General features: G+C 45.3%; 1 protein-coding gene across 8 annotated transcripts in view; it reads right to left on the bottom strand.

The window, feature by feature from the left end:
• Positions 1 to 13070, bottom strand: part of LOC104008948 (MIB E3 ubiquitin protein ligase 2) — a 79660-nt gene that overhangs the window by 14092 nt on the left and 52498 nt on the right. For 7 of the 8 annotated variants that reach the window (XM_087755188.1, XM_087755189.1, XM_087755191.1 and 4 more), the window contains exons 1-2: positions 5321 to 5846; positions 1343 to 1488 (exon numbers count right to left, since the gene is read on the bottom strand). In XM_087755188.1, the coding sequence (XP_087611314.1) occupies positions 1343 to 1488; positions 5321 to 5491 (317 nt within the window). In that variant the 5' untranslated portion in view covers positions 5492 to 5846. Of the gene's footprint in view, positions 1 to 1342; positions 1489 to 5320; positions 5847 to 11839; positions 11946 to 13070 lie in introns of those variants that run through there. The other variant, XM_087755196.1, reaches the window with a different exon arrangement.

Genomic DNA, 13070 nt, shown 5'->3' with positions numbered 1-13070 from the left:
TGATTGCAGCTCTCTTGAGAGGGCAGGTTTGGGGCTTGCTCTGTACTTTAAGGTCAGGAGCGGCTGGAGTTAGCAGCCACATTAAAAGGACCTTTGCAATCACGTAAGACATTGAAAAAAAACCTGATTTGGCTCCTGGGTCTCCAGGAAGGTGCAGACTCTCAGCCAGGGGTGAACACCAGGCCTTTCTTCAGTCAAACCTCCAGGACTCCTGGTACTCTGAGGTTTACCATGGCAGCCTGATTCCACCTGGCAGTGCTCATCTTATGAAACTGTTTCTAAGGGGATTCCCTGAACCTTGTTCTGTGTGAACTCATGCTACTTCTCCTGAAAAACGTTCAACAACGCCATTAATATTTTCCCAGAGAGAAAAAGCATCTTTTCAGGATTCTGCCACCACAGCCCATCACACCGGACAGTTTCAGGGCCTGTTCAGCCACTGCTAAAGTAAGGAAGAGAGCTGCTCCAAGGCTAAACACACAACAGGGTTGACATGGCCGTAGACCAGCAGTAGCAGTAGAGCCAGACAGCAAAGAGAAACAGTTCAGTGTGAAAATCCGTAGGACTCCATCAACTTTGGCTCTAAACAGCCTGCTTGTTGATAGTAGTACTAGCACTGCACATTTACATAGCTCTGTCATATCAAAACCAGACCACGCTACGGCTGTATGCTGCTGCTGAAATGCTGCTGGTTCTGCGCAGCGGTAAACACAGCTGGAAATCAGTCATCTGGACAACCACTTTCCCTGGCAGAAATGTCTGAAAACAGGGTTAACGTTCACTCGCCCTAGAATTGCCAAGGGCTTTGTATTGTTTATTTGTTAGTAATCTAAGAGTTAGCATCCCTTCCCGAAGACAACAGGGAGAAAGAGATTCCCAAAAGCACTCGGCACTAACAGAGCTCTGTCCTTCTGAAATTACAGAACCTTTCAACAGCAATTTCCCTCAGTGATGATTTAGGTTCATATGGAGCTCTTTGAAAAATACCAGCATGAAAGAGTTGATATTCAATTCACTACCTTCTGAGGGAAGTCCCTAGTTCTGGGAAGCCTGAATCTGCCCCTGAACAGTTAGTTTTATTATAAGTAGCCTCAGCATGCAGCCGTGTGTGCTACTAGCTTCTAATGCAGTGACGATGCTTCCCATGATCCACAGCTGAGGTGAGAGGTGTAGCATTTGTAGAAATACTTCCTACTTTTGAGTAGCTTCAGCAGCTATCTATTCACCAGCAAATAGATTAGCAAAGGTCGTATGGTTAGTGCCTATACCCATGGCAGGAAAAGCTCAGACCCCCTCTGTCACTTAGAAAATGCTAACTCTTAGGGCTAATGCAAGTCCGTACTTGTACGTCAAGTTGAAGTGGTCCCATTTCAAGTGCCCTGGTGTGATCGTGTATCGTTTTCTCCGTGCTGGAGGCCGAGGTGGGAAAGCTGGACTGTGCAAAGCAGAGGCACTCACTCCATGTGGACCAGGCGATGTGGCATCTTCCTTAAAAGACAAAACAGGAGGTTGAAAGAGATGGGAGAGACTGCAAGGTTGAACAGTGTAAAAGAAAAACTACCAGGTATGGGGTGTTTGGAGGCTGGGGAGCACAACTGGTACTCCCTTATGGGTGTCCAGGAGACAAGACCAGTGCATCAGCTGGTCAGTGCTTTGCAAAGCGTGCCTATGCCAAGTGTGCTGAACAAAACCAAGACGGAGCAAAAGAGGGGCTCTACTGCGAGGAGTTCCTGGGGCATGTCTTAGATCAGACGTGCAAGGAAAGGGAGGGAGCAGCACCCCTCAGCACGGGATCGCAGAGGATCGGTGCTGTAGGCTCCCTGGAGCTGCTGCACAGTTCCAGCACAGGGCACTGCAGCCGCTCCGCTCTCCTCTTGGAGCATAGCACAGATGGAGCAGAAACGAGGCCCCAGCAGGCTCTGGCCGCAGCGAGTCTGCAGCTCTTCCTGGAAAGTTTTCGTTTCCTTTTCACTTCGCGATTGCTCTCTAGCCTAACCACAGAATAAACGAAATACTGGACAAATGAGTAAAACAGGCAACCCTTTGTGCAGAGAGCTCTTTATAAAGCTGCACTGCGGATCTGAAATGCCTTCAAAGTAAATAGGAGCCCTGGAAACCCTGGAGTGCATTTAAAGCCATCATACAGTAAAAGACATCAAATTTGGTGACAGGTCTGACTCAAACTATAAAAGCCTTTTAGTCCTGAGTAGCGGAGGTAAAAGAATGGGACCCAACACGGTTCTCTGGAAGGCCGCCCGCTCTGCCTCCCCTTTTCAGGACTAAGACACTGAATATCTCTGTGTCATCTTTGCTCCAGAGGCACCAAGACACTTAGGAAGCGATATCTATACTGGCGACGTTACGAAAGCTGCACCAGTACGAGTTTGTTCAGCCTCACGGCACATTCTACAGAAAGCAGGAGCTGTCATCCTTTTACTCATGGAAGAGCTGAGGCTCCGAGAGTCAAAATAGCATCGCCCTGCTCTCACAGCAAGCAAATGGCAGGAAAAGACAAGCTCAGAGCAACAGCTGCCAGGTACTGCCCAAATCACCAGCATCCCTCCATGACTACAGCTAGCCATGATGGTAAAAGGCTGAGGGACGCCATCCTAACAGGAAACCAGTCTCTTTTGCTCTTTGAGCCATACTAGCTTCTATCTTGTTCTAACCCCAGTATCTCTCTTTCCTAGAAGGACAGTCTTTTAGTCTTTCTTCCAGCTCAGCTGTGGGTCTGACTTACAACTTGAAATCAGCAGAGTCTTTGAATGTAAAGAACGCAAGGGCCATAGAACATCACCTATGAGACAGAGGGATGCTAACTCATAGCTTGCCTTCTAAGCTGCAAGCTTTTGGCAGGGTATTTGATCACATTTCTGGGAGCCTGCAGATGCCAGCTTGCTCCTGAAAGAACACACAGGATTACTTTTCCCTTTTAACCTTTGTCACTTTGTTTGCTCTGTTAGGGGATCTGGCTGAGGAACCTGTACGTTTTGGTTCGCTCAGCTCAAGGCCTAGCCCCTTCTTCACCAAGGCACGTGTGATGCGAGGACACGGGCTGCTGTCCCTCTCCCTTCACCTCCAGTGGCTTTTACCTCTGATTCTACTCTGAGAATGCCATTTTCCCTTGATACGAAAGGAAAATTTTGCATCCTTTTGAGCAGCACAGACAAGGTGGAGGATCAGCTAGCCTGTCTGTCAATGATCTGCTGGAGCTAGAAGAGAAGCCTGGAGCAGATTAGCTCATAATTACAGGATAATAAGATATTTTCCCTTTTTTTGCAGTTCTTTCAAGTAGGGTAGAATTAGGCAAATCCCTTCTGCCTTTGTTGTTTTCTCTACGATCCCTTGCCAGTATTGGGGCTGATTCATTCTGGCAGCAGTCAGGAATAGCCCAGGATTGCTGATACTGTGAATTCTCAGTCTACAGGCTCTGACTCAGGAGACCTGATAACTTATGGGGGGATGAGGTAAGGTATTAACACTCTTCAGTAGCTGTCTATCCGTGTGATAGATGCTCCTGCTCCTTAGCAAAGCCAGCAGAACACACAGTGCATTTGCTTTCTAGCCTCTATCATTCACAGCCCAGCCGGTGCCATTTCCACTTCACGATAACACACTAAGCTGGAGGGTGACGGACTGAGCAGGCTCAGTGACGGACACTGCCCATTCTGCCTCCTCTGCCACTGGGCTATTAAATTACACCAGCATAGGGTGAAATCCTGAGGCTCTTCTTAAAGCCCCCTGGCTATCAGCAGAGGAAAATTAGACAGTCAGAAACAGCCTGCCGGCTTCTCCTTCTACAAGGAAAACTCCTGCAGCCCCAAGGGAGAAAAAATATTGTCTTTTCTACAGCCATTGAGCTTAAAACCCTAAGGCCATGAGTGCTGAACAAGCAAGGGGGAAGAAAAAAAAAAATCTGTGTCCCTAGTGAACTTATCCTCAAAATACAAACCAAAGTAAGGGTGACTCGGGCCCAACAGTGATCACCGAAACCTGTATCTGACCCAGTCACTAGATCGAGAAAGGTGCAGAGGGTCGAGTTCTCTCGCTCAAACGTTCTGCTCAGTCTCTGTTCCACTCCAGACGTTGTTCTACCCACCGCTGGTGCAACAGGATGCCTTTAATTAAGAATGTGTTACAAAATGAATTGGGAAGGGTGGGGTACCACACATATGTGGTTCCTCAGATTTAGGATTCTGTCAGAAATGGAGGGAGCTGGCTAAATATTTCACAGTATAATTTGGACCAAAGGATCTGTCTGGATGCCGAACAACAAGGACTATGGGAGTACTCGGAATTGGAGGTCAGCTGCTCCCAGGAGGAAACCCGTTTGACTGTGGGTTAAGGTCTCAAACATTCAAAAAGCTTGGGAGGTACCAGAAGGACAAGTGCTTCAACTCTCAACAACGGCAATAGACACCAACATACATAAAGGCAGAGACTGGTCAACATCCCTGCTCTACATTATTCACCCTGTGCAGCCAGCCCTCCATTAATTTACTTCACTGAGTTGTAATGAACATAATTCATTCCCCTCTCTCTCTCCTGGTCATGCAGTTCCCCTTCCATAAACTAAACAGTAACATAACTCTGTGGCTTAGCATCAATTAATAAGAGCCCTGAGCATGTGATGCAAACAAGGGGTGCTATTGCCTGGATCTTCATAAACACAAACAGCAGGAGAGGATGCAAGCACTTAGAGAAGATGTTTTTCTTTTATATAAACTAAAAAGCGAAAATTAAGCTAAAAGCAAAAATTAAAATCAGCTTCTGACAGTCCCAGAGCCTTGCTACCGTTCCCCCGACCAGCTTGTCCCAACATATCTTGCTAACGGATGGTCCTGAAAGAGAGTTAATAGCAGCTAATAGTTTCTGTAGGTCCACCGTTAACTGCCAGTTTAGATCTTACACACCATCAGCCCTGCCTCTGGAGTTCCTAGGAAAGCTCAGCTGCTACGGAAATCAGAATATATGCATGCCACATCATACTAGGCTGGGAAAGCAGAGGTACTCAGAAGAACAGCCAAAGCTCTGAGGGAAAACAACCCAAATCTTTTGTGCGTTCACTGTTTGGTTGTCTGCAAGCTGCATACACGTCTTGAATAATCTGATTCTCCTTGGATGCATAATTACCTTTTAGGATCCTCTGCAAAAAGGGACTCAAACAGCCATAAACAGACCTTGTTGCCTTAACGGCTATTTACACATTGTATAGATTCCTTCCTGAATTCATCCGTCTTCTGAAAAGAATACACATGCACATCTATTTGATGTCCCCGCTCCCCGTTCAAGTATTTGAGAACTAGATCCTTTCCCCTACCTGACTCTTCTGAGCTGCAGCTCCAGCTGGATCTCCCACAACAGCCAGCACAGCCACCACAGGGAATATGCATAAAAATCCCACAATGGTTCTACAGCCATTGCTCTTTTTCTTGTCAACCGAGGGGAAGCTCTTCCTTCTGTCTGCAGAAAGTTGTTCTACTCGATCCATGTCGTCCTTTAATACTTTTTAGAGGGAGATGCGACAGATATTAAGACATTCTCTTCACAGAATGCATTGGTAATCCTTTTGCTCACAGTTGCATTTGGAGCATTTGCGAGTAGCCCTGCAGTTACTGCCAAAGTTGTGCAGAACCACTAGAGTTTCAAAAAGCTCTGAAAAAAATAAAAAGAAAAAAAAATGTAGACTTTACATTAAGCCTCTTTCCAATGTGCCAAAGATTCTCTTAGCCTCTGCCAAGCGGTATCGTATTACTGCAGCTGAAAGTTGGGCTGGCGGAGGAAAAGCAGCAAAGTGAAACAAGCTGGGATGGACACGAACTCTTTTCCTTAACTGACTGTATAATCGACAGAGGACAAATCTGCAGTTGTCAGCTTTATGTAAGGAAAAAATTGGGGGAAGGGGCAGAAAAAGGAATCCAGAAGGCAGCATCATGCCCTTGGAATGTTTCATTAGGGATGCTTAACGCTAGAAGAGCTGTCATTTGTCAGGGGCTGTCCTGAGGAGCAGAATGAAAAACGAGATGCTGTGAGGGAGCAGGCAGGGCTTCTCTGCTTAGGCAATTCTGGTCAGGGAGTTTACAAACTCAGATAAAAGTAAGTATCAACCCCCTCTCCCATGAAACTTGGCAAGCGACCTGCAAATTTCTTGTGTACTTGGGAGTGACCCGGTAAGGGGTTATCATGCTGAGAAAGACAAGTATTTTCAGTCATACTGATTTTGGGTACCTCAGCTTGAGCACATCAGAAAGACGGACTTGGAGAAGTGGTCAGCTTGTCTTCAGCTGTCAGGTTCTTTAAGGCAGCTCCAGGCTGCAGACATTACATCAATTCAGGACTTTTTAAAAAGCATGCTCAGAAATTCTCAGGTTTCCAGAAATAGCTGCACCTTTCTGTCTGGTTACCGAGCGCTGGATACTCAGCGCTCCGGGGCTGGGGTGTCCTGAGCTAAAAGTTCTGACCAGAGGGAGAGGAACCGTGCAATCTCCTAGTTTCATAAGCACATGGCAGGGAGGGGGTAGTTCTGTTGCCAGCCAGTATAAAACATTCCTAGGGAATATCTGAAGCATTTGAAAGGTTTCAGAAACTTCTTGCACTTTTAATAATGAAAAATGGTTTCACTTGAGGTTTTTTTCTCTAGTTCATAATCAAGCTTGCAACATTTTATAAGTTTCATATATTTTCAGACTAAAGCTGGCCTGGAGCTTTTAAACAACTCAGAATAAATATGACCAGTGAATCTGTGTATAATTTCATGACAATTTTCTTTTTCAATTTTCACCAAGCTGCCCCCCGGAGAAAAAACACGCTTTCTGCAGAGAGTGGACAAAGTGCAGCAGTTGTTCAGATCCCAGGAGAAGGACAAGATAAGGAATAACATGGAAGGAAGTTATGGATAGAATTACAAAGGAAAGCTGGAACTAGAAGGAAGAGAAAGAGCAGAAAGCAAGGCTACAGGGCTCTAACTCCTGTGGACCAAAGTGGTCAGCGGCAGCAGTCTGAGATATTGGCTCATCTCAGCTCTAAGCTACAACTTTCTAGGGACAGTTACACCTCTTCTCCAGCAGCACAGCTGGCAGAATGAAACATCCTCCTGTGTGAGCACTCTGAAAAAGTGCTTCGCTGGGAGCTCCAAAGAGTGGTGGCAATGCACCTCCGTCTGTGGTTTAAGCTGCAGACCACAGGACGAAGTGAGAAACTGGTAACAACCCATTCCTAAACTTATCAATGTCTCAAGCCCCCTGAACAAGTTTCTGTCAGTCAGTAGATGAGAACACATCTGCAGAAAGACTGATGGAGAAGGGAGTCTTGAAGTAAAAACCTGCCTTGGAATGAGGCTCAAAAACTTCAGCCAAGAGCTCTTCTCCAGTAAAGCAGTACTGGCTCGAAAGAAAAATACTGCTAGCAAACACAGTTCTGGAAGAACACTGAGTCTCAGTCGTGGAACTGCGTAACAGCATTAAGCGCATCTGCCTTTCATACAGCTAGTAAGAGTCAGCAGTGTTTGAAAAAGATTTTAACTTATGCACTGTTACATATGCCCTCCCCCCTTGCCAGAGCATCCGAGCACCTCGCAAGTCGCTCGGAGCATTTAATCTCACATCGGTCTCAAAGGCAGGGCAGTGTTATTACCTGCACCTGACAGGTTAAGACCGCACCGTGCAGGAGAAAAGACTTGCCGGAGGTCAAGCACGGAGTCTTGCGGAGCAGGAACCTGAAATCTTCCAAGCACCCCGTTAGTGCCTTACTGTTTCTGAAGATGACTACATGAACCTGAGTTTTAAGGCATAGATTGAGAACTCACACAACCACATAGCCTGAGGGAACTAAGAACTTCCTTTGTCCCAATGTAAAGAAACTACAAATTTTTGTAAAATACATCTCAGCTCAGACCTCCCCCCCCCCCCCAAGTTACTATCTAGAGCTTTAGTAAAAGCGCACTCTTGAGGACCTCATTGTTTCCGAATACTTATTCATGCAGCTACTGAAGGTTAGCACAGCCAAGGCTTTTTCCATGAGTTACTGAAGTATTCTGAACGGGGAAAGAGAGCATACTGTATGTCAGCCATTTATCTTCTTGCGCCACATGTGGTGGGTGAATGGCAATCTTTAGCTGCAGAGATGATTTGTGACCTCTGTGACATTTAGGATCCTGCTTCCCTGCCAGGGCAGCAAGCAGGTTATACCTTGGTGGGTCAGAAGTGAGAGAGAGCAGGGTTTCTTGGAAAGCACGTAGTTTTCCCCCAATATGCTGGGAATGCACTGTGCCCATCCACACAGAAATTCAGTGCCTGTGCATCCAACTTTAACAAACCGCTGGCTGCAGAATGCTTTCAAAACTTTTACAATTTAAGCCAAGTATTTGCTCAGAAACCAGCTCAGCAGTAAGGCCAAGACAAACCTCAATTATTACAGCAATGAGAGTCAGATGAGGAAAGCTCTTATGCTGAGGTATTCAGAACTTACAGATGCAACTTGTGGAGCTAAGGGAGACACATGAACTTAATGCTGTGCACGCTAACGGTGCTTCTGATAAACTCACTGTGCAGCTGGATTCTTTGGTGCACAAGCTCTGGCCAGAATCCTCAGTGCCTCTGCTGGTAAAAAGCAAAATTTCAGGTTTATACTTAGTTCATTAATACTGTGGTTGTTAAATTTCAAGCACAGCTCCCTTCTGTAGGTATTTTAAGGATTATTAGGACCAGAGTGCACATCTGTTGACATTTCATCCGTGTTCCCTGCCCTAGGTTAAGAATGTCATGGCTTTCCCAAGAGATACTTGTGCTTAAAGGACTCTCAAATGCAGCCATCAGTGGCTTCAAATCTACAGCACTTGTCAGAATTTAAGCCTCTTTCAGATGCTTCAGACAACTTCCCAGACTCCCTTCTGGAAGCCAGTGTTACCCTGTACCAAGAGCAAGAAGTTAGTCAGAACTCTAAAGTTTTATTTCTGCCTTTTCCAAGAGCTGAAAATATTCTCCATGCTTTATCGGGCAGCCTGAGCCCCTGAAACAACTGCTTTTATACGAGCGCAGAGAACTGCTGCTGTGACTTTGGAGTTCTGATGAATTTTAGAGGTCTCAGGTTCTCAAGTGCAGATATTTGGTTTGGACTACAGGCGAGAACTGTCATCCTGACTATATTTGGACGGAAAAACATTCCTGGCTTTGGTTTCTGCACAGTGTCTAAAAGCAATGGAACACATTACACTTTGAGGGAATCCATATGGTGTAATGGGGAATAGGAAGGGAAGGCAGGGGACAGAACTGACTTTGCTTTGTCTTCATCCTCTTAGCAGCAGTGACCAGGACCTGGATATCATTTGTAGGGAGCTGCGCTTTTCTAAGCAAACAGGGATGCATATCCTGAGATCTCTGCATGCAATAAACGTCACATGAAAAAGCAGGCTCTAAACAGCTGTCAGAAGAGAATGAATGTTGCCTAAGACCTACAATGGTCAACTAGAGACTACGGAGAACAGAAAGGATCAGATCATTTGCACAACACAACGCACTTGTTAAATCACCTCAGTCTCGCTTTGCTCTTTTCAATCTTAATTGCTGAAATGTTTAAAGCGGGGCTGCTGTATAATGCACAACATATGGCTACATTCCCAAGGGCAAGTTTTAGCTCAAAAATAAATACTTTCTCACTTCTGTGGATTATTCTTAGCGTTTCTCTCCTCCCCTCTATTCAGCATTGTTGACATTAAACGTTATATTTCTGAATAGTTCTCTCTGCTACATTTGCCACACTTAAGAGGAAAGTTAGCCCTGGCGCAGCAGGCTGTGAAGCAAGTCCCCAAGATGACACAAGTACAACCTACTACAACATATCTATACTCATGCTAAGAGGCGCTACGCAGAGAACAACCGTTCATGCTAGAACTGCAGCTGTCTGACTACCCAAAATGAATCTCGCCTCTCGCGAAATCTCTTATTTATTCACAGATTAAGCGCATATTATTCAGCATTGGAACAAACTGCTCTCATTAGCTTCTCCTGTCGTCAACTGGGAGCTCTGCACGGAGGTGGGGAAGGCAGGGAAAGAAGAAGGACCTAACATCTGATCGTGTCTGATGGCTCAAGGCATAAGCATCAGCATTTCATCTCCAGGGCACCAGTCCAAATCCAGGCCACAGGCAGGGGAGGGGGAGCGCACACAGCTGAATGTGATTTACCACATATTGGCTCCTTGGTGGCCCATATGAAAAGAATTAGCAAACCCTCATATAGCTCTTATTTTAAAAAGCACTTGCATATTTATCCCTGCGTCTCACAACTTGGGGGAAAAAAAAACAACCCAACATTCTTGCATGGTTCCTGTGGGAACGGCAGCTAAAACTTGTACTTTTTCAGTGGGTCATGGACTAAAAAGGATTGTATCTGCTGTACCAGGGAGCAACATTCCCCAGGGAGGTGGAGAATAAGAATGTTCTTTAGTCCCCAAGCATTCTCCCACTTTCTATCATGCAGCCCCTCGTGACCAGCATCTGCTGATGTTCCTAGAAAAATCCATGGTCTGCTGAACAGCAAATGAGCTGAAAACAAGGGCTTGCTCCAGCTGGCAAAGAAAATGGAATATTTTGCTTAACTGTCAATTTGGAGCTGCAGCTCACAGAAGTGCCTGTACTGGCCTGACCTTGCGTTACCAAAGAGACATGGTCTTGACCCTAGTCAGAAGCTCAGCAGTCCAGTTGTGGCCACGTAGCGAGTAGAATTTCAGGAATGAAATGAGGGAGAAATTTTTCTCAATGCGCAGATAATAAAGCGTGTCCGTAATGGAGCAAGGATTGCTTCCCTGGGTGGGGGTATTTTTGTTGTTGCTCTTTGATGGGCTGTATTAATAATCTGTAATCCATTTGCGGATGGACCAATCCTCCCGAAATCCTGGGAGCAGCACAGACTAGTGGGAACATAATCAAAGGAGAGATGGGCTCTTTTCCTCACTCTGCCTTTTGACAAGTGATCTCCCTCTCTCTACTCCCTCAGTCTTATGCCGTCCGTAAAACGCAGAGTTTTGGCCACACTTCCAAAGGAAGTGCTTTAGAAACCCTGGTTCTGAGTACGAGATGAGCTGCCATCTTAAAGTTTTATACCAGAAAGACTCAGCAAGATCTTTCCCTTTCAAAGCCATTGCTGTCCATTGCTGCAAGGCACAGAGCTGCATTTCAGGAGATGGCAGTGAAAACAAGGAGCTCCCCAGCTCATTAGCAGACCTGTCAGTCTCATTTGCGGGAGACCAACTGGGAATAAACATCAAGCAGAAAGTTACTCGCTACCCACACCGATTAACTGACGGCAATATTTGTCTTTTATCTTTAAAGGAGCATTTGCCTGCTGCTCTGACACCTCCTTGCCTCTCTTCAGCCCCTTGCTGTTCCTATAACCAGCAAGAATACCCACTGATAGCAAAAGGAGAAAGGGGAGCAACATCTTCCCCCACCTGGCCCCCTCCTTTCCTCTCTCATCATCTCTAGCTAAATTTAATGCCACTCCTAATCTCAGTCCAGGCTCTTGGCTCTTTTCCTGCTTACTACAGATATCTTTTTTTCCTCACACTTCAGATGCAAGCCTGGATTAGAGCAGAGAAACTATTTTGCAGGCTGAGAGCACAAGCCAGAGTACACACAAACTAGATGAACCAGCAAGTACGCAAAGCTAACCATTTCACCCGGCATGGCACTCAATCGGCCACAAGTCGCTCTCTGATCCTGGCCCTCCATGGAAGCAGGCTTATCAGGAAAGATAAAACTGCAAACCTTCTTCACTTCTCCAAAGCCTCAGGCTCCCATGGAACTGAGCCTGCCACCGGGGGGCAAAGCTTGCCAAAAACATACCTGGCACATATGGGCATCTGCTTGCCTTCTGCTATCTCTTGCTCCTGGGGCTCCACTGACCATCTTGTTTCTTCTCTGTTGTGGTGCAGCAATTCCCTTCTTCTTACTAGGAAAATGAAAGGGTCAAAACGGTGCTTAACAGCTCAACTCTTGCTCCTCAAAAGCAATCACAGCAGGAACAGGGAAATGAAAGGATATAGTCCCAACCTGAATGCTATGTTTGCAAATTGTTTCTGTAGTTCTTAAGCAGGTATATTATTCTGTGCAAAACTCCATCTCTAATTTGGCCATACAATGAATTTCAGATACGAAAACAAGATCAGAAGATCTTGAAATGGAACTTGCATTTTAAAAAATTAAAACAGAAAACTGAGGGGAGCTCTTGTTTCCCTACAAAACCTCTTTTCATTAGGAAAAAAAAACCCAAACATCTCCCTTTTCTGCAACAGCTGCACAGCTTGGAAGTCGAAGGCTGCGGTCTTCCTACATTTATTTTGGTTTAGGGAGAAAAATCACTTGGAAGCCTCTCTTCATTTACTATCCAAAGAAATTATTAAAAAAATGAAGCAGATGGCAGATGCTCCCTGTTGTTTTTTCCTGAATAAACAGACACCTTAGGCGTAAGAGATGGGAATAACGCAGAAGGTACTGAACAGTTTGCCAACCTCTGTTCCCTCTTCCCCAAGTGCCAGCACACATATACATTTAACACACAGCACAAAGTATCGACCGCTTTTACCTTTAGTAAACTGCTTTTGGATTTGATGTAGAGTCTTGTGAAAGAACTGTATTTCAAAAAACGCTCAGCATGGGGCTGGGGTAATACATAGTCTGGAGAATTATTCGCTTGCACCAAAATAGTGGTTAAAGCAGCTCTTACATTATAAAGATGGCTCAGTCTTGTGCTTTGTGAAAACAGCCTTTGCACATTACTTTTCTATTGCTGCTCTACCACAATACAGCAAACATTTTAGGAAATGTCTTATTTATTCCAAAGGAATTTACACTAACGTGAACTTCTAGGAAATAAGTAAATGAGTACCTGAACCTCCGATTTTTACCAAAGCTGATTCTGAAATTCAGCTTTAGGTTATTTGGGTGTTAAATCTAACCCATTTTCATAGCTCAAAAAAATCCACTGAAACTATAACAGCCTCAAGTGAATATTTTGACAAAGATTATCTATAGGAGTTAGAGGTTGTGACATAAGACTTTCTCACAACACCAAGGA

Source organism: Nipponia nippon, unplaced genomic scaffold (assembly GCF_047370975.1).
Source record: "Nipponia nippon isolate SJK-2023a ecotype South Korea unplaced genomic scaffold, ASM4737097v1 scaffold_19, whole genome shotgun sequence".
Lineage (NCBI taxonomy): Eukaryota > Metazoa > Chordata > Aves > Pelecaniformes > Threskiornithidae > Nipponia > Nipponia nippon.
This window is presented reverse-complemented; position numbering and strand designations above follow the sequence as displayed.